Below are 22,137 nucleotides of genomic sequence, written 5' to 3' on the forward strand. Positions count from 1 at the left end.
GTGTCGTGACGCTAATCTGCAGTCTGTCGTTTATATTCCCGTCGTGGTCACGCAACACTTTACTCGTTGTGGGAAAGCAAAGTGGCAATAAATGATGACGTCAACTTTGTCGTGCAATTACTACACATTGATGCAGTGAAAGTGGTTGTATCTGATCAAGCTGTAACTAAAGTAAGATAAATGTTGCAATTGGAATAGAACATTGTACTCGAGTAAGGTATATTTCGTTTTGGTGAAATTTCATAAGAGCTCCTTTTAGTAGAAATTTTTGAAAATATCACATTTTTATCATTCTACATAACTATAATAGCTTTCAGTATTTAATTTGTCAATTTTCTGCATTTGACTTTTGCAGATATAGACGAGTGTGCAGAAGATACAGCTGGTTGCTCTCAGATTTGCCACAACGATCCAGGTTCTTTTCATTGTGGATGTAGTTCGGGATACGAGTTGGGTACTGATAACAAATCCTGTCAGGGTGAGTCACAAAGTCTGTACTAATTTTCCTATGAGGAATACTATTTAAAATTATCAACAATATTATTCACTTTGCACTTAATTTTTGCTAAATGAATTGAACAAATATTTTACATTTAGAAACTACTGCATGAGTAGTTAATAGAATTGATAGCTTCTAGACCGTGCTTTCGTAGCGCAGTATAGTATAGTTGCAAGTCAAGGTCTCTATTCAACGCCGAGGTTAGCTCGAAAGGTTACGTTGCTCTGGTTTAGACATTAACGAGTGCCTTCTGAATAATGGACATGGACCGTGCCAAGGCACTTGCATCAATCTCGAAGGGGGCTACGAGTGTAGCTGCTCAGACATTCCTGGACACAAATTGGCCGCGGATAATCACACCTGTGAGGATATCGACGAATGCGCGACGGATAACGGAGGATGCTCTCATGTTTGTCTGAATACACCTGGAAGCGCGTTTTGCCTTTGTCCTGATGGTTTTTATTTGACAGACGATTGGAAAACATGCAAAGGTAACGTGGCACCACTAAGTTTTTTTAACATACAGGAAGTAATACGAATAGGTCTGGGTTAGGTCTGGATTGCACAAGAAAATATTTACTCTAAATGGTGTGATGTCCTGCAGAAGTCGTAGTCAGTTATAAATTATTCAGTAAATCACTGTTTCTGGTAAATTAATCAGATGCAAGTTGTTTGTACTTGAATTGCTAATGAACGGAAGTGGGAAATCTTGTCTGAGGTTTAATGTTCCATAGGGAAATGCATTAGGCTAATTGCTATTAATAAAATTATGCTTGCAATAAATACAGAACTCTCATAAATAATCATATGTTACACTCAGTAGATATTCAATTTAATATACTAGGGAAAACACTTTAGAAATTATGTATCTATCTTTTTATTGATATCAAAGGGAAAGCTAAGTATTATTTTCTACACAAACATTTTGTGTGGAATTCTGATAAATTAATGTGTTACTAGACGTGAATGAGTGCGAACACATATCAAAGGTTTGCGCGAATGGTACCGAATGCGAGAACACCATAGGGTCATACAAGTGCGTTAGCAAACCTCAAAAAATGACTAAGGTTCTCCAAGAAGAAGACTACGATGCTGAAGAGGATGACGATGATGATGACTATGACGAGGGAGGTATCACGGAGATACCAGAGTTTGGAAAATGCGAGGAGGGTTTTAAGAAGAATAAAAATGGCGAATGCATTGGTTTGTAAATATATATATTATATTTTTCTATAATAATTTATGCATTAAATTTCTCGTAATGCTAGTAGTACCTCAGAATAATTTTGCGAATAAAGACTTCCCTTTTGTTTCCCTGCAGAGATGTAGCATACAAAATATTAATAACTCTAACTTACACAGATCTTGACAACCCACACGTTAAACAAACACAGGAACCAACCCTACTTTCATCACGAATCCTCACAATGTCCACAGATATAGACGAGTGCGTGGAGGGTGACGATGGCGAGCCACATGGCTGCCAGCACGATTGCATAAACGAGCCTGGCGGTTATTACTGCGTTTGTCGTCGGGGATACGAGCTCCAGGAGGACGGTGTCTCTTGTCGCGACATTGACGAGTGCAAGGGCACGCAATCGCCTTGCTCCCACGGTTGTACGAACACTGACGGCTCTTATAACTGCACCTGCCCCTCGGGACTCAACTTGCAAGCGGATAACGTCACCTGCGTTCAAGCAACAACGTGCGAGACACTGACACCGCCCTGCTCTCGAGAGTGTCAGGAGTCAGAGAACGGGCCTATCTGCGTTTGCCCGTCAGGGTACCAACTCCTGGATGATGGCGTTACCTGTGTAGACATCGACGAGTGTGCACTAGGCCTGTGCTCCCACTTCTGCCACAACACAGAAGGTAGCTTCGTCTGCGCCTGTCCAGCTGGCCTTGAGACACTGGAACATGACAGGTTCAATTGCACAGACATCGACGAGTGTGTTAAAAGCACCCACGACTGTCAGCATGAGTGCGCAAACGTTCACGGTAGCTACATTTGCTTGTGTCGACCTGGGTTTGCGTTGGGGGCAGATGGAAGGACTTGCTCCGACGTGGACGAGTGTTTGAATGGTGAGCACAAGTGTTCTCAGGACTGTTTGAACACTGTTGGGGGTTACAGTTGCTCGTGCCGCGAGGGATACGAGTTGGTAGACAGCTACGTGTGCAAGGATGTCGACGAGTGTCTCGCGAATCAACATCGATGCTCTCATCATTGCGATAACGAAGAGGGAGGCTATAAGTGTAGGTGTCCTGTAGGTTTTGTGATAGGAAATGACTCTAGAACCTGCCAGGACGTGAATGAGTGTCTGGAGGGGACGCACCAGTGCTCCGACGAGTGCGTGAACGTGGAAGGCTCTTACCAGTGCGCGTGTCCTGTTGGTATGTCCTTGGCTGATGATAAAAGACTCTGCGTTATGCTCGACGTCTGTACATTCGCCAACTGTTCTCACATTTGCGAAAAGGAGTACGACACTTATAAATGTGCCTGTTCCGAAGGCTACGTGTTGCAGGACGACGGAAGGACCTGTAAGGACTTCGATGAATGTCTGGAAGACGAGCATGATTGTTCCCATGATTGCATGAATACTCTTGGAAGCTATAAATGCACCTGTCCTGGGGGTCTGAAGCTCTTGCCAGATGGTCTAACCTGCGAGGATGCTTTGTGTCCTGAGGGACTTCGACATGGCGACGAAGGCCAGTGTGAGGACATCGACGAGTGTCTATTAGGCAACCATGAATGCTCACACTTCTGTCATAATGAAATCGGTTCCTATCGTTGTCTTTGTCCTTCAGACTTGATCTTAAGTGAAGATGGTGTCACTTGTACTGTCAATGGGAAACTCACTGATGTCTGTTCGAATTCTTCCTGTTCTCACTTTTGCATAGTCGAGGGTCTACAGTACAAATGCGAGTGTCCCATGGGCTACAGACTAGGCAAGGACGGTCTAACTTGCGAGGACATCGACGAGTGCCAAGAAAGCTCCAGTAGATGCAGCTTTTCTTGCACCAACAGCGAAGGGTCCTACACCTGCAGTTGTCCAGCAGGATTCAGACTGGCAGAGGACAATCAAACTTGCACCGATATCGACGAGTGTGCCGAAGGGAGCCACGACTGTCTTCACGGCTGCACGAATCTCGAAGGAAGTTACGACTGTCGTTGTCCCTCGGGGCACATATTCTCGAAGGAGGAACGCGTCTGCAAGGATATCGACGAGTGCCAGGATCACCAGCGCAAGCACAACTGCTCTCACGAGTGCGTGAATACGATTGGCGGGTACGATTGCAGTTGTCCTCTAGGATGGAAACTCGACGAGGATTTAAGGAACTGTCGACTGACTGGCAATTACAGTTGCTCCCATACGATCGAACAAGACGAGGGCGAGATTCGTTGTGGGTGTCCCGAAGGACTGGAACTAGAAGAAGACGAGAAAACTTGTGGGGATGTAGACGAATGCGCCGAGGATCTTCATTCTTGTACTCACACCTGTGTGAACACCAAAGGTTCTTATTACTGCGACTGTCCTTCAGGTTTTCGATTGAAGGAGGATCAGAGGTCCTGTGAAGATGTTGACGAGTGTGTAATGAACGATGGTGGATGTTCTAACCACTGTATGAATACTGAGGGTAGCTTTTACTGTACTTGTCCGAAGGGTTACGAGTTAGGTGATGACAAAAGGACATGCCAGGACATAGATGAGTGCAGGGGTTCCCATGAATGTTCTCACCAATGCAAAAATACTGAAGGAAGCTACACGTGTCTCTGTCCAGATAATCTCCACTTAGGAGGCGATAACAGGACTTGTGTCGATGCCAACACATGCTCCTTACCACATAAATGTAGTCACACCTGCGTTAACACTCCCGATGGCTACAGGTGTGAGTGTCCCGATGGCTTGAAACTTAGCTCCGACAGTAGAACCTGTGAAAACATCGATTTTTGCATCGGTCAACACGGTTGTTCGCACGAGTGTGTCAGTGGGCTGAGTGGTTTTCTGTGCCGTTGCCCAGTCGGGTATATTTTGTCCAAGGACAACAAAACTTGCCAGGACATAAACGAATGTGAGGACGCGAGCAACGAGGTAAACAACTGCTCTCATACCTGCGTCAACACTGAGGGAAGCTTTGAGTGCCAGTGCCCGAGCGGCTATCGACTGGGGAAGGACCAAAGGGCTTGCGAGGACATCAACGAGTGCATCGAGGATAATGGAGGATGCTCTCACCTATGTGCAAATATCGAAGGCGGTGTCGAGTGCGCATGCCCTGATAATTATAGGTTACTAGAGGACGATGGGAAAACTTGCGTAGAAATCGACGAATGTCTCATAGACAACGGCGGTTGCTCTCACTTGTGCCACTATGAAAATGGGACAATCTCTTGCTTCTGTCCTCCAGGTATGCTCCTCGAGGACGATAATTCCACATGTGTGGAGGAAAATAAATGTTACGTTGAAAACGGTGGATGCTCACATTTTTGTAACTATGAAAATGCCAAGGTATCTTGCTCGTGTCCTTCAGAAATGGTCCTCTCTGAAAATGGAACCCTTTGCGTGGATAAAAACGAGTGTCTTCATGAGAATGGTGGCTGCTCGCATGATTGTCATTATAAGGATGGCGAAGTGTCTTGTTCTTGCCCATCAGATATGATCCTTTCAGACGAGAAACTGTGTATTTATGAGAACAAGTGTCTCTTTAACAATGGAGGTTGTTCGGATATCTGTGCCTTCAATGACGGGTTCATTAGCTGCGAGTGTCCATCAGGGTTCCGTTTATCAGCAGAAGACAACTCTACCTGTATCGATATCGACGAATGCTTAGAGCTGAAGGACAATTGTACTCACAAATGTACAAACATTCTCGGTGGATTTGACTGTGTCTGCAATGAAGGGTTTAAAGTGAACTCCCTTGAGCCAGCCTTTTGCGACGATGTGGACGAATGTGAAGATAAGAATGGAGGGTGCTCTCACACCTGTATCAACCTTGTTGGATCACACCGTTGCACCTGTCCCTCAGGATACACTCTCGAAAATAACAACAAAACATGCAGATTACTCGATGGTTGCAAACAGAACAATGGCAACTGTTCCCATCATTGTCATCACGAAGAAGGTTCCGAGAAAGCTCACTGCTCCTGTCCACTAGGTTACAGGTTGAAGCAGGATGAGAAGACCTGCGAGGATATCAACGAATGCGAGGAGTTCGAGAACGACGTGGAGCTAGGCTGTTCCCATATCTGCGTGAATACTGAAGGAGGCCATTATTGCGAGTGTCCCTCAGGCTATATCCTGCTACCCGAGGACAAGAAGAACTGTATCGACGTGAACGAGTGTCTGAACAGTCAGCACAATTGTAGCCACGACTGTCTGAACCTTCTAGGAAGCTACGTGTGTACCTGTTACGAAGGACATTATCTGCATTCCGATAAGTCCACCTGTTTGGACATCAACGAGTGTCTCGAGAGAAATGGCGACTGCTCCCATCAATGTACCAACACTATCGGTGGCCATTTCTGCTCTTGTCCTGCGGGCTACGAGCTCCTGCAGGACGAGAGGACTTGCACCGACGTTGACGAATGTAAAACAGGGCTGGCTAATTGCACTCACGAGTGTGTTAACACGGAGGGGTCGTGGAGGTGCGACTGTCCGAATGGTCACGTGCTGGCGAACGACTCACGTAGCTGTGTCGATATAGACGAGTGTAAGGTGAATAATGGCGGGTGCTCCCATGCTTGCTTCAATGTTGTCGGAGGTGTCGAGTGCAGTTGCCCCGTGGGCTTGCGTTTAGATGAGTCTGGGAAGGTGTGCCATGACGTAGACGAATGTTTGACGGAGAACGGCGGCTGCTTGGATGTCTGCGTTAATCTGGAGGGTAGTTTCCTGTGTCAGTGTTCGAGTGGATTCTATCTGGGTAGCGACTCGAAAACGTGTCTAGATATCAACGAGTGCGAGATGGAGAACGGTGGCTGCTCTGATATCTGTGTCAACACTCAGGGCAGCTATCGTTGCGAGTGTCCTACAGGATATGGTCTGCTGAAGGATCAGAAGATTTGCTCGGATATAAACGAGTGTGAAGTCAATAATGGTGGTTGCTCGCATGATTGCATCAACGAGCTGGGGTCTTATCGATGTGATTGTCCAGTGGGCTACGAGTTAAGGAACGAGTCATGTCACCCTGTTGATCCTTGTGCTAGTAATAACGGTGGATGTGAACAGATCTGCAATGGGGATAGTGGTTCAGCAGTTTGCTCCTGCAGGAAAGGGTTCCAGTATGACGAGACTGATCGTTCCAAGTGCAGGGATGTCGACGAGTGTGCTGACAAACATGACTGTGACCAACTCTGTGTAAACACTGTTGGGTCTTTTGTGTGCGGGTGCAAAGAGGGCTTTGAGATGCAGAATTCTACTTGTGTTGGTGAGTAGCTTCTAATTGGAGTTATCAATTATGTTTGTTAAGTTAAATGTTAATTGTGTTTGTCTGCGAGAGGTATAGATTAGTATACATAGAACCAAATACTACAATAGATACCTACTTTCTACTTCTTATATTTTCTGTAACATAATTATTATATTCGGTTACTAATGTTTATCTAAATTAAAAATAATTTATTAATTTGAATGCTTCAGTATTTCAAAATTGTCTTCTCGTAGTTTAGGATTGGCACACTTAAATATTTAGATATTAGAACTAGAAATTCAATATTGAAAAATTTAGAAATGTACATATTTGAGTATTTGAAAGAACTTGAGATTCAGTAGTTCCACTGTCAAAGAACTCTCCTCGAATCTGTATCTCCACAGACAAACCACTGCTCAAACATTGTCATGCTAACCTGCCACACACTAGGAAACATGTACGTATTCGATTGTTCTATCAATCGTCGCTTTCAGATGTCGATGAGTGTGCGATCAAGCCATGCAAGAACTCCAAGTGCGTCAACAGTTATGGTAGCTTTCGCTGCGAATGCGACACCGGATATCGATTGGATGGCGATGCTTGTGTAGGTTCGTGCAAAATATTCCCTCGATCGATAGATCAACTACGTTTCCATTAAATTTAGCTTGCCTTGATCAGATATCGACGAGTGTGTCGAAAACGCGGCCTGCAAAGAGGGTTGTGTCAACACACCGGGCTCTTATCGATGCACTTGCTCGTCGGGATTTAGACTGCACGCGGATGATTGCATAGGCAAGTACATAGTGTATAGTTGAGTTTATGGACGTCATCAGGCTGGGTAACGTGATTTCGGTCAAATGGAAGGGATTAATGGTTTTATGCTTTCACTTTTCAATATTTAGGGGAAAATAATGATTTTATGGTATAAAGTGTTTCTGGGGAAAAATAAAAATTATAGAATTTCAGTTGTAGCTGTGGGGGTGCTATTTTTTATACTTTTTCTCTACTTTACTTTTTATCTTTATATATGATTGCTGTAATTTTATTTCAAGTTCGATAAATCAAGAAGATAAATTCATTTTCTTTCCTTTCGATCAGACATAAACGAATGCGAGTGGAACAATGGTGGATGTGAACACGATTGCATCAATACAGTGGGATCCTACGTGTGCACTTGTCGCACTGGTTTCATCCCCAATCAAAAGTAAATATACCAACTAAATTCACATTTGTAGGGGAATCTATATATAAAAATAATCGCAGAGAACAGTATTCCATTATTTCTAAAAGTTCAAACCGTTAAATTTTTTATTTTGCACACTGTCATAGTTGCAATCCTGATAATTAAATTTCACTACAAGAATAACAGTGTTTCTTGAATTTATATCTTTCTATTTACAGCAAGCAAGCTCATTTTATCGTCTAGTTTTACAAGCTATCGCAGAATAATTTATAATGAAATAAAAACTTAACTAACGTTTGATTAAAGCATTTGCGAATTGTCACAGGGGTTTGCTTAAATAAATTTGTCCGTTTATTTACTAGGAACAGAAGCCAGTGTCAGGATGTAAACGAGTGCTTGAACCGTAACGGTGGCTGCAACGGCGAATGCGTTAACACAGCCGGAAGTTACTACTGTACGTGCAGCGGCGACTTGGTGTTGGCTTCCGACGAGAGAACTTGCGTTTCACCGAAATTGAGATGTCGCGCCATGGAACCGCCGTTGCACGCCGAAGTAAGTACCGATTTATCGTGTGAAAAACACTTAACTGTTTATAGAGAGTGATCCAAAGTACACGGGTACTCTGTACATTTCAGTAATAATGTCAGCACTTTACCTCTGTTCTCTGGCGAGAATAGATTTTATGTCAGAACTAGTCTGCTGTGGAAAACTATAATGAAGAGGTCATGCCCAGGGTTTCAATTCAAAAGATTTTTACTGTTTCAATAATTCCGTAACTGATTTTGTACGTATAGTGCAAAAAGTTTCGAAAGCTCCCTGAAGGAGCGAATTGTAGGGAATATGCGACGCGATCGAGAATTGTAGAGTTCCAGACGATTCCCCTGAAGAGATACACTGCATCCTGTAACTTCCAATTCTTTTTACAGTTTTGAATTTGTAACTTTTCATGATACCATCAGGAAGTAGTTTTCTGTGGCGTGTCAGCCCTCAAAGTGAGACAGGTTTTTAGACATCAATTCCTTTTGTCTTATTTTTTATAATAATTACAAACAAGTTCTATTTTTATAGTATCATATACTTGTCTCTTCTTTTATGCTGCGTATTCTACTTATCATACTGAAGGTAACAGATAACTATTCTAATTTCACCATCATTCCTTATGAACACAAGAGATATCTTCAAACAATATACAAGTTTTGAAATTGTTGAAGGATGTGAAATACCCAGACGTCAGTTCCCTCAGAGATTTTTCTAAAGTTGTCGAACCATGAGAGAGGAGTAAGGAATACCTAAAAGTATCTGCTCCTCGTGAATACATTGTAGCCTCGGTGTTCTTCTTATTCTAGATCAGATGCCCTGGCCATTCTTCCGGGGCAGTGGATTATCCCGTTGGAGCCAGATGTCATATACGATGCCGAAGAGGTTTCAGGCTAGAAGGACCGCACACGAGGTACTGCATGGCCAGCGACCGATGGAATGGGAAGGAACCCACTTGCATCGAAGAATCGATCGTGACCGATTCCCGTTACCATTCTGGTAAGCTTTCCAGTAGTCCTTTAGAATCACATTAACCCGTGTCTCCGCTATAAAAGCTCATAGTTTAAATACAAGCGTATATCCGATAACTCACAGTGTATTTTTCTTTGTTCGGTTCATTTTTAGAGGCTAGTACGCTGGTATCAAGTATTTTACGTTAGTCTTTAATATTCGAGCAATACAATGGCTATCATAGGGAAATTAGTCTCGAAATTTGCATGATGGTATATTTAATTCTCAATTCCTTGAATGGAGTTTGATTTAAGAGTAACGATAGAAATGATGTAGGTTAAATATGGTACAGGCACAGTCGAATGTAGTACTATCCATGTTAAATGAAAAACAGCAACACTGCAAGAGTTCGATTTTGCTATTGGTAGGAAGAGTATGCAGCATTGTGTCTCTGTGTATTTAGTGCAAAGTCGGACTCTGGCAGTGTTGCTGCTTTTCGTTGAGCACTGCTAATACTAGAGTTGGCTGCGGGACAGAGTGATCCTTTGGCTGGGAGACTCAAAGCAGTGCCGCCGTGAAAACATCGCAACAGGACTCTATTGTAACGTAAGAATCCCACAATGCTCTTATGCGCTTTCCTGCTGCGATGTTTTTGCAGCGATAATGTATTTGAGTCTCCAAGCTACAGAATCACTGTGCATAAAAGGCAAGGAAAATAAAAATAACGATCCAGTTTTAAAATTCCATTTATCGTACCTTTACTCTTCTCTGCTTCCTCTTCTATAGTATTCTGCAGCCTGCTATTCTAAAATTTCCTAAAAAGGCAAAAGAAACATGAAATTAGCAAAGTTAGGTCCCCTTTTAGCGAATACTCGTTCTGATCAGTTCAACCATCTAAATTGCCCACCCTTTTTCTCTAAATAAGATATTTAAAGGGTTGTCCCCTCTGTATACAGTACTCCATTGTTGCAAAAATTAAGGAAAGCAAGCGTTTCGCGTTCGTAAAGGAAAATTACGGTTCCAGGGACCGCGGAGCGAGGTTACGTCTCATTTCGCTGAACGAAATGGCACGAAACGCCCGAGAGACTTGGGCATGTAGTAGTCAACCGTCGCGGGCGGTTTTTGCGAACCATCGGGAAGAAAGATCGCCGTCAGTGGCAATTATTTACCAACGAAAATCCTCCGACGCATTTAATTAGTCACGCGGCCAGCTCTAAACAGCTTTTAATAATAGGAAGTTTCAACGTAAAGGCCGGTTGCTAATGACGCCATACGTTAACGCCACGCCTTAACGAGCTTGCTGGGACGCGTTTCACTTTTTAGATTTCATTTCTCGACCTCCCTTCTGCTGTCTTCAGCTATCCTACCGTTTTGCCCTTTGCTCTTCCAATTCTTCTTCTCGCAACGATTCTTTCCTGTCGGTTGTTTCTCGTTAACGAGAGTTACGCTCTCCCTTCGAATCGTGTGATTTATTTATAATCCTGCTTTAAAACACTTTGAACTCTAAGTAGCGGCGTGTTTCGCTCTGAACATTTTTCAGAACGCGTTATGTAATTAAAATTCTGTGAACTATCGCAATGAACAATTAGAATTCTGGTTCACTCGGATAATAATTTGAAGTCTAAATAACTTGAAGCATTTCGTTGATATTATTTGAAACTCTTTTGAAAATCTTATAACCTTCTGAATTTGAGTAAATTATTCAGTTCCACTTGTTTGCTGTTGAATTATTCAGTAGAAAAATATTTCAGTAAGAATCATTAAATATGGTTTATGATTTAAAAATGTTCTCCTTATTTACGTTTCCTTTATAGTAATAACTTCCTCCTTTTCCTCAAGGTATGTCTCCAACTTAAATAACGAAGTATAAAGATGTCTTAATAACAAGTGCTTCCTATGTTATGAATCATTCTAATTCTCTATTCTAGATTATATCTTTATCTAAAAGAATTGCTTTTGCGTTACTTACCTCAGCCACAAGTAATAAGAAAAGACTGGAAATGAAGGGTATCACTTACGTGTGGAGAGATAAAGTAGCTCAGTAGCTGTTTACGTTGGGAGAGAGACGATTACAGCGAAGACGCGAAAGGGAACACCGCGGTAATTGAGCCCTACAGCAATTTAGCGAGTAGCCAATAATTTGATTAGGGGGACGGAGGAGACAGTGGCGAGGAACGCGATAATTCTAGTGTGATGTAAGGATATATCTCGTCGGCGTTACGTCATGTCCTTCCTCGTGGCGGGTTCTAGAGCTATAATTCTGTCAGACGTTTCACGGAAAACCGCATGTTTAATAACAGGCTTTGTTGCTCCAGACATGCCACGACCGTTCGTGAGGTGTCCCCGAGACATGGACGTCGAGCTACCCGCAAGGCAGAACACGATACGCGTCTCATTTCCACAGCCCAAGTCCAACATGAACTGGTGGAGGTATTTATTAAAACATTGTCTGCTTACTATATCTACTGCGACAACCAGGGAGGCTTTGAGAGGAAATTGATTCTGGACGCGATGCATCCTGAGTGTGGTAGAATTATTAAACAAAGGAGAGTAGTTCTAAAAGTACATCGTTGATCAAAATTGTAGAATCATTTTGTAACTCAAAGTTAGTGGAATTTCTTGCCTAAAGGAACAGGTTTCGGTAAGTTCAAACAATTATATTTATTCTTTTCTTCAGTAAATTGAAGGGAAGGATATTATTATGAATAAGTATTATAATAACAGAAAGTATTAATTTGGTTACACAGCAAGGCTTTCATACTAAAGTTAGTATGGCATCCTTTGTGCCCAAATGTTATCCGTTTGTATTCAATTACAGAAAACAAAGTATTATGTAGTTAATTATTTCTGGTAGAGGGAATATCATAATAGGTAGAAATTCTAAATAGTTGAAAAGGGTTCTTTGAACACTGTAAACATTCAACGTCTGCGTTATGTTAATTGAGTTTGCGTTGCACAGTGGAAAGAGGTTTTGCTTGTACTTTTCGTGTGCGAGGTTAATTTTCTGCAGCTACTTGAAATGAATATCAGGAATTTCATTAAAAGATAAACCTCCGCGTCTAGCTTTTTTGACGTAGGTACCTCAGAGAGGAACGTGAACAATTATCGAAGTTAATAAATGTTCTGAATAAGCGTGGTTCTTATGCACCACATGCAGATGTATTTAAAACCTGGGTAAACAATTAGAAACTCGAAACAGATTTAAAACTGTTTCAAACTGATTTGAAACTGCTACAAGTAAAAAAACACTTGACGACTTATGACCACTCGTGACTACTTAACAACTTGGCTACTTAAGAGTACTTAAGACTACTTGGCTACTTGTGACTACTTACCTATTAGTTGTGAGGGAGTCATAAACAAGTCATGTGGTGAAGCAATCGAGTAGTCTCAAGTAGTCAAGTTGTCACAAGTAGTCACAAATACTTGTTGCTACTTTTTACATTGGCACTGACTATTTGGTCAGAATATTTTTCTATTTAACTTCCTAGAGGAGAGTGTGGGACACAAAACAATAGAGTAATACGTCTTCCACTACGGATGTCTGTTTTTGTTACTCCTCGCTTCTCCAAAGAACTTTATTATACGACTGCTATTGTTAGAAACTATTTGTTTCCAAAAGAAATTCTTATATCACCAAAAGCCTGCAATTAATTTTTTTCTATACTCTCTTCGAGCCTCTTGCCATGCAATATATTCCCATAATGGAATGATTCGTCTTCCGTCGCAACTGTCACTGTTCGCTGCTCTGCTCAATGGGAATTCTAAATGAGCTTAGGGGTTTTCTCCTTTGCCCCAGGAATTCGTACTAGACATAGCATTTTTCCATCCAAATTATTCATTTAAATCCATTTACACCGTTCTCCAGACAGAGATCAACCTCGTCGTGACACTTTGAACGTCGATCATCTGTAGATCACGAAAGCCAAGGGGGATTACATCCAAATGTGATCGATCGTTTCTCAGTATATAATCCTCAGAATTAAATTAGATCTCACTGTGATACGATCAATGGATAGTTCATTCTTTCTTCTTATTTCCGTATCTACAGGTACGTGGACGCTTCACCACCCTGGGCCAAGCAATTACAAGCAGACTTACCAGCTGGCACGACAGTTGTCACCTTCACAGCCTGGTCGCCTGTGTCAAATTATACCAGCACGTGTAGGATTGTGATACGGGTCCGAGGTGAGTCCTCTAAGCTCTTACGATTGTCAATGGTGATCGATACGTGTAAGATGGAATTCGTGCAGTGTTCGACATATATGGCGGGTATTAGATGAAAGGAGATTGCGATAGAGTGTGAGATAAGTGGTACAAGACATCGAAGTGGATTTGTGGGTGTCCTTGAAGCTTTAACTGAGATTAGTTTCATATGATAGTGGCCCTTACTGTTATCCACTGTTCATATAATACCTTTAATGGACTGAGAGGGATTTTACATATTGGACGATGAAACCTGAACATAATTTTACATAGCGAAATTCTTCCTATCCTTCCTTGAGATTCTTTAGATAAATGAGGTATCTACCATATAAATTTAAAAACATGGTAAAAATAGAGTATTTTTGAAATATTTCTCCCAAATATTAAATGCCATGACCAGGGCTGGATTAAAGGGGAAACTTGTGGTAACAGGGAGTAGCTATAGCCTTGAATCTCACCCTTTAAGGGACTTCATTTTTCAATACTCTAAAATAAACTTTTACAAATACGAATATTTTAGCATAGTATCAACCCTCCTCCTCAGTTGTCCTGGGCTTTACAAAATCTTAATCCAGCCCTGGCCATGACCTATCCTCCCCCCACCTGCTTCTGGACTCAACATTCCTACTTTACACACTGCTGTTTATCATTTAATTTTTTCTCCACCCAACACGAAATTCGCACGCATCGGTTTCTATTGTTTTGGAATGCTCTTTGCAGTAAACCAGTAAAGCATCGACAGAAGTACGTGCACTCTGAAGGTAGTTGATATAGTATCGCGCACATTGTGCGAGGGAACGAACGGTCCCCTATAGACAGCTCGAATAGAAACGTTATTTAGCGGTATTTGATCCCGCTTATGCATGATTTACGATCGTGCTGCTTAACCGCGAGATAATGGTCCCGTGGCCCAAAGCGTTTTCGCGCTGGGTAAGAATCGTAACTCGATCTCACACATCATCGGCGAACAGGCTCTTTCGCAGCGACTCCTTTGTTTTTGTATTTTTCCGCGGGAAATTTCTTGGTTCGAGGGTGCTACATACGTGTCCCATAATTCTTCACCCTGATACTGTTCGATATAACGTCTCTATTATTAATGCCAGCTCTGAGGTATTGCCCTAGGTTCTATAGATTGTTTATAGGTCGAACTGATTTTATCTGTTTCCGTCGGTTTCTCGTAGATGATACCTTGTAGATCTTGGATAATGATTTTTTTCTAGTACAGGGTGGGCTGAGAGTTTTTCTTTAATCGATTTATTTTCCTTCTATGAGTGGACTTGATTTCAGATTGTGCAGGTGTATAGGTTGGTGTTGAATATGAGGAGGCAAGGGCAGTAGTGCTGGATTTGATGAAAAGTTCAGTTTTGAGCAAATTTCAGTTCATTTTGAGTAGTGGGGGAATTCTAAGTAATTGTATTTATGGATTAGTTTAAATAGTTTGCTATGAATTGCATTTTGGCTTAAATTTTAAGCAATTTAGTGTTCTTATTTTTGGGTTGCTCTGTAGAGAGTATTTTTTGATCATTTTAGTAGAAATTTCTATGGGTAAAAAAGAGGGAAGTATTATGAAAGTGTGCTCAACTGATTTTCTAAAATCATAGATCATAGTAATATATTTGTGTTGTATTTTTCAGTTAGTGAATGAATTTTGTTTGTAAGCTAAGATAAATTACCATTTCCTTTAGTATACTCATTTTCATTGCAATTTCAACAAATTACTTCTGGAAACACGCTACTCCAGAAGTAATTAAAATTTTCATAGCTTGAACTCAACATGCATCGCAAAGAATAAAAAAATTCTCAGCATCATATGACCACAAAAGCTAATATAACAAAATCATAAATCTCCAAGATCATGTATGTAGTACCTATATTCACTCTAGAATTACCAACGTATAATATATATCTACTCTACCTCTCCATGACGTTAGAATTTTAAAATCACCTACGTAATTCAGGAATATATTACTCCACTTTCCATTTTTTTACCATTATTCACCATCACTTTAACATACAACATTTTAAAAAGAATACTAAGAAACGAAGAAAAATAGACAGAGAAAAATGGACTTCTAATGTCAGAATTAAAATTAAAAAAAAGAAATTAGTTCTCGTATCAATGAAAACCTCTCAACGTTTGAAATATTCCACGAATATTCCTCCCAATATTCAAATGCACCGAAGGTACCGAGATATCGTTCTCGTTCGCCCTTCCCATTGTTTACATCGTAGATTTTTCGATAAAACTGATCGCGCGACAGGGGGTGGAATCACAGCCGACCGATTTACGATCTGCACGTTTACAGCGAGACATTTAATCCACGGCGCGGTGGCGGTCGTAAATTACGAGCGCTTTGCGAAACCGCAAAGGTCGATTGTGCCATTGTCGGTGAAGCCACGGTCGACGTTTCTGCCCGTTTAGTTCATTTCTTCGCGATATTCGAATTGTCGATGACGACGGGATCTTTGCTCGCCCCCCGTCACCAGCAAACTTCCGTTTCCTGTTCCCGATTGCCAGCCGAGTGGTGCTCTTGAAAGGAAGCGACCTCCTGCCTCGAGAGAAATTGCCTGGAAAACAATTTGAAAAATAACGCTTCACCGGCACTTGGCACCTTCCGGATCAAGCAAATGAACGCGCAGTCACATTTATTGCGTCTTTGCAGGCGACCGAGGCGGAACTAAACGTTTCTTGAGGCTGCTCGTTTAAGCTGGGCTGCGTTTGGGATTTACGTACAGGATGGTTGACGACAGGTGTCAGAAATTTTAGAGAGTGATTGTAGGAGTTAGTGACCCTTTACTACATCTATTCAAATTTACGTAACCACTATTAGCAATCTGTGAGAATTATTCAATTTATCAAATGTGTCTGACTCTAGTCTTATTCTACTGCCCGCGTGCATCAGTCGGGTCAGACAGCGACGAAGTCAGTGGAATAAGAGACAGACGCATTTTAGGTGTATTTTAGGAGTTTTCTCTATACTTAATGATTCGAAAGCGATGGCTGACATGTAATTTCGTCTATCTTCATTTTCGTTTTATTGTAGTACAGGTTAATCAGATTACGACTATTTCCAGCGACTCTTCTTGTATATTTAATATAATAATATCGTTTTGAAAACTCATGTGACGCAAAAAGTTTCTTCAGTATTGGATATCTGAACCTAAAGTCTATCACTAAAAATGAAAGTACTTCATTATTCAGTGACATATTTCTAATTGCGTGTGAACAGTCCACAAAACTTAAGGATAAAAAGTGTAAAAATCGACTGACCACCAAAACCAACGACTCTAAATTTTATCTCAATATTGCCTCTCCTAGAACAGAAGAAAAAAAGGTTCTTCCTCAATCCTTTCTATTTGTCTCTCTCGTCGGTCCCAGAGAACGGTACCACGTTCTCCGCCCAACTTCCGGATCCGCGTCCCAGAAAAGTGTGCACTACAGGTTAACGGTGAAAGTCCCCCCCAGGAATTTGCACAGAGGCGTTCGGCCAAAGACAAACAAAAGCATTCGCCGATTCGACGGGGACCAGGATCGATCGGGCATTAATGAACAACCGGACGAGTTACGAAACCCCGATTCCGTTTCAGAAGAAGAGGAACGAGGCTAAAGGAAACGAGGGGGCGACGAGGGGACGAGGTGGATGAGACGCGCAAAAGACGAGCTGAACGATCGATGTCGCGATAAAAGCGGAAGTTTTTCGAAAGCTGAGGGACGGCGGCGCAACGAAGGATCCGATGCTAGTCGTGTTTCAATCGAAGCCTCGATACTAGAAAGTTCAGTTTCGTTGGTGGAGTGCACTTAGCCGCGTCCCGCTTAATTACTCATTCCGAAAGTTGGCGAAACTCTCTTTAAGCGAGAATCCTTTTGGTGGACAGGCGAGCCTGGGCGTAGCGGGTGCAACGGGGGATGAATTCCGCCAGTCGATATTACTGTTATATGAAACAGGCTTCTATTGACCTAAGATTGACAGTTCTGACGCGGTAGTTCTTAACTGGCTGGTTCTAATGCCACTTCAGGTTTCTTGTTGGACTAATTAGAACGATTAAAAGTGGCCGTGAGAGTAATCGAGAGTTACTTGGTTCGGGATGTGTATTGGGGGTGGTTCTGAGGTGGAAGAAAAATGTGGGCTAATGGGGGGATAAAATAGTAATTAAGTGAAAATCTGAATTCTGTAAATTGCAATTTAATTGATATTGTATACATGGAAATACTTTATTTAAATATTTTTTTCTCTTTTAAAATTTGTTGGGAAATAAGGCTAAAGTAATAAACAAATATTTTTTCGTATTTTTATGTTCACAATGTATTATTGTGCACATATCTAGATATTACTGCTTTTATATGTATGTTGTATTTAATTGATAGGTGATATTATAATTAAAACAGTATAACATATCCAGCTTCACTTATCGTGATAACTTCGCGGTGTTCAGACTTGGAGTTAATTCTTGATGTAACCTAGGGCATCAAGGATGTCGTCAAACTATTAAATCGGATTCCCTAAACTTTTAATTGTGTCACACCGCCTTACTGGGAGACGTTTCGTAACGCGATTCGCTCCCCTTCGTGGAATGCGGCTTCTAGTTTAATTAGGTATTATAAAATTGCAAGCAGTACCGTGGTAAATATAAGACGAAACATCGATGATCTTTAATTAGCTGAAATTCACTTAAAATTCGTCGAGATTCATTGAAAATCTTCAATATTTTCCAATATTTTCCAAATTTATTAAGATTTCACGAGGTTTCTTCCAGTTATCTGAAATTCTTCAAACCTCTTACAACTCCTATGCAATCCTTTAACATTTTTCAAGATTTTTAAAATTTGTTGATATTTTTCGACATTCTTTCGAAATCTCTAAAGTTCTCTGAAATTCACTAAAATTCTTCAAAGTTCTGTGAAACTGCTTGAGATTCTCTAAGATTCTTTAAGATAACAAATTCAACGATCAAGAGTACGATAATTTCTCGAATCTGTGTACAATTTTTAAAACCATCAAACTTTTCTCAAAGACAGTAAGAACACGTTCTCGTTCAGACTGTAAACGTGCCTCGTTGCGATGTTCGTTTGCTGACCGACACTTGTAAACGGGACAGTTTGTTTGCCATACTCACAGCTGATTATATTACCATTTCCAGACACCGAAAATCCGAAAGTTTCGACGTGCCCGACGTCCTTTGAAGTGCGGCTAAGCCCTGGCGAACGAAATCGCTTAATATTCTGGCAGGAGCCAACGTTCACCGACAACGTCGGCGTCGAGCGGGTCTACAAAACCAGGGTGAGTGAAAGCTGACATTTAGATCGAGTGTAAAGGTGGACTCCCACTAGTAATCGTAGAACGTGACGTTTACTTTATGATCAGACATATGCAAAATGCTATAACGTTCCTTTAAGTCGTAGAATTCATGGTAACATATTGATCATCACTATATGTAGATATATTTAATACACAGTACCTAGAAGTTTTGTTAGAGTTTGCATGGTAATTTTAAGTGAAACTGGTTTCAGTTAGTTTTTACTGCTTTATTCATTTTGTACTATTTTCACTACTTTGCTAGAAATTTATTAGTTTACTATTTGGAGTACTGTTAGAGTACCCCCTAGGCTAGTGCACCTCTGGAGTAGAATAAGTCAGACATGTTTCACGTAAATTTTAGGTCTTTTAAGAACAATTCGTTACTGATTTTAGAACTTATCTCAAATATGTATAATCTGACGGAGCACGTGTCCTAATACTTTTGGAAAGAAGTGTACTCCAGCTTTTTCATTTTTTATTCTTTGATATTAATACTAGTGCACAACTTAAAATATTCTAAGAAAGGGATCGTTATTGTTAAGTCTTTATCTCGAAAATGATTGCACACGGCACGATCCCAGACACGAAACTTCGAACCAGACATCTGATCAACTCGAATGCAGTCTCTGCTTGAGCATATTAGTGTCACAACGTTACACGTCTCTTAGGCTCCAGTGGGAATCAACCTTAATCCTTGACCGTGCCATTTCCGTTTCCCTTTTCCGAAATTTCGGTCGTTTGATCTCTGAGAGGAGGAAAAAAAAATCTATTTCCACGTTGAACCACTCGTTTCACTCTCATTGTCATCCCTCTAAAACCCCTTTCTTCCGTTCTTTTCTTTCTTCCACCTTTTCCATGACACTTTATTAAAACTTCCACTTTAACGATCGAACTTGCCAATCTAGCAGCTATCTCTGGCCAAGATACCCTTCATTAATTTACCCGTTGTGTCTCGAGCACCGAAATTGCGAGACGAGCGAGACTGGGAGGAGCTAAAAAGTGGACCCAGCGGCTGGATCAATTTTTATCACTCTCCTGCCTCTCCTTTTCGGTGTCTTTTTTTTTTTAGTTCGACAGGTTCCACCAGCAGGAAGTCGAGGGCAATATTAATGACCATTTGTGGTTATTTTCAAGCAGCAGCATTCGATGATACTCGCCACAGTAACGCGGTAACGCATTCGCGGATTCATCGGGTTGGCGATAATTGGCGAGCTATAATTGGTCCCTCCTACGCAACCGATAAATTGGCACTCAGATACGTCGAGGCAAATTGCTAAGTTGGATCGATTAAATCGACCTCTGGGTAAAAGAGGTAATCGGAGGAACAAAATGGGAATACATTTAGTGACTAGCTCAGTTGAAATTGTCAAGCTTATCGGGAGCTATTAACTCTAATTCGTTTCTAACTTTTGGGGCGAAATGGAAAATAGTCATCAAAATACGTCACAGTTTCATAAACTCAGAAAACAGCAAGTTGAAAGTGACATTATTTTTATGAGAAATATAGGAAAAAATCATAACCATAATTACCTTTTTATTTTAGCTACAAAATTCATGTTATTATGACAGTGTTTATTACAATTTAACTTTGAATGAATCGCCTTAATTCATCACCCGCTGCAGTATGGATATTTCGGAATGAATTAAAAAAAAAACAGAAATGAATCCATATGAGTTCTTAAACTTTCTCTGATACGAGTCCTTAAACTTTCTAGCTGGAGGCTAATAAAGCTTTCCGTCGATAAGAATCGCGTTGGTTCGCTTAGACCCCCTTAACTTTAGCCTCGATGGAAAAGATGTTGCCTTTGACATAAGTCACGATCATTCAAAGTCCTCTGTTCGTAAACAACGTGTATTACGAGATAACTTAATAGCCTGATTCGGGTTCTGCGCTATCGTGCCACGACGCCAGTAATTTCAATCTCAAAGGGAATTCGGTCCAGGACCTATCGAAAGTTAACTCGCGTATATTCCGTACAGGAACCTGGACAACTGATGTACCCCGGCATTCACAACGTGCGCTACATTGCTTCCGATGCAGCCGGAAATCGAGCCGAATGCCATTTCTCCATACACGTGCGAGGTAAATTTATGCAATGCTGAAGAGGGAGGAGGGTCGATGATATCGGGAAACGACGACCATTGAATACTTTCCAGAGAGTACTAAGCATCGAATATACAGATAGTAACTGTGTACACGCGCGTGGACCATGCATTTTCATTTTTGTGTTTTATGGGGTGCATTGTGGAAATGAGGATCTACCGCGGTTTAATACTTTAGGTTTGAATTATGGTAGTCTTCTTTTTTACTGTTATTTTTATTTTAGATACTTGTAGGAATCTCTAAGTAACACGCATTAAGTATAAATATTTTTTACAAAGTAATTAATGTTCACTAATGTTAAAATACGAAAATAAAAAGTAAAATGCTACATAGTAACAGAATTTTTAAGCGTGGACAGAGTTATAAGAATATTCTGTTTTATGTTAGCATTTTTACGTAAATGGTCTTTAAAGTGTTTGCATGATATAAAGGGTTAAAAAGGAAAAAATTGTAGTTTTTGAATATTAAGGTGTTTAAATATTATAATCGTAAGCTGAGGAATATGAGTACTTTTTGCTATTGAATTATGTCATTACTTTCCTTATAAAATTTTTTAATTGAAACAGGAAGTGTAGAAATAGTCTTGAACTACTATCAGTGGAGTAATTTTTTGTACAGGTGGCTCGGTTGATTGACAAATGGAGCAACTTTCTTCCTATTCTTTTAAAAAATCGGAAACTTTCATGCGATACCATCTTAGAAATTGATAAAAGAACTTACAAAGCTTAAAGAGCTGACAAAGTTTATAGAGTAATGGATGAAAACATTACTAAATAATAAATGGTGGAATATCTGCACTCAAATATACAATTAAACTACAGCAGAAGACTTCCATTTTTTCAGTACACTAAGTAATCTCACTTTTTTAAATAATGAAAGAAACACATAGAAAGAGTAGGTATGTTAGTACTAGAAATATTCTAATTTAAATTAAATAGAATATTTCATACATACATAC

The 22,137-nt window shown here is 40.8% G+C and overlaps 2 protein-coding genes across 2 annotated transcripts in view; one reads left to right on the plus strand and one right to left on the minus strand.

Moving 5' to 3' along the window:
* Nucleotides 1-1,557: 1,557 nt before the first annotated feature.
* Nucleotides 1,558-22,137, plus strand: part of LOC143188624 (uncharacterized) — a 46,558-nt gene continuing 25,978 nt past the window's right edge. The window contains exons 1-12 of the mRNA XM_076392971.1: nucleotides 1,558-1,702; nucleotides 1,937-3,486; nucleotides 3,739-6,919; nucleotides 7,396-7,509; nucleotides 7,580-7,693; nucleotides 8,000-8,105; nucleotides 8,447-8,636; nucleotides 9,431-9,620; nucleotides 11,888-12,002; nucleotides 13,624-13,760; nucleotides 18,918-19,057; nucleotides 21,056-21,158. Of these exons, the coding sequence (XP_076249086.1) occupies nucleotides 1,558-1,702; nucleotides 1,937-3,486; nucleotides 3,739-6,919; nucleotides 7,396-7,509; nucleotides 7,580-7,693; nucleotides 8,000-8,105; nucleotides 8,447-8,636; nucleotides 9,431-9,620; nucleotides 11,888-12,002; nucleotides 13,624-13,760; nucleotides 18,918-19,057; nucleotides 21,056-21,158 (6,085 nt within the window). The remainder of the gene's footprint in view (nucleotides 1,703-1,936; nucleotides 3,487-3,738; nucleotides 6,920-7,395; nucleotides 7,510-7,579; nucleotides 7,694-7,999; nucleotides 8,106-8,446; nucleotides 8,637-9,430; nucleotides 9,621-11,887; nucleotides 12,003-13,623; nucleotides 13,761-18,917; nucleotides 19,058-21,055; nucleotides 21,159-22,137) is intronic.
* LOC143188625 (uncharacterized) overlaps nucleotides 10,373-22,137 on the minus strand; it is a 103,974-nt gene continuing 92,209 nt past the window's right edge. Inside the window, exon 14 of the transcript XR_013003551.1 lies at nucleotides 10,373-10,387. The gene's annotated coding sequence lies outside the window, so the exon portion shown is untranslated. The remainder of the gene's footprint in view (nucleotides 10,388-22,137) is intronic.

The sequence above is a fragment of the Calliopsis andreniformis genome, chromosome 3, assembly GCF_051401765.1.
Source record: "Calliopsis andreniformis isolate RMS-2024a chromosome 3, iyCalAndr_principal, whole genome shotgun sequence".
In the NCBI taxonomy this organism is placed as follows: Eukaryota; Metazoa; Arthropoda; class Insecta; order Hymenoptera; family Andrenidae; genus Calliopsis; species Calliopsis andreniformis.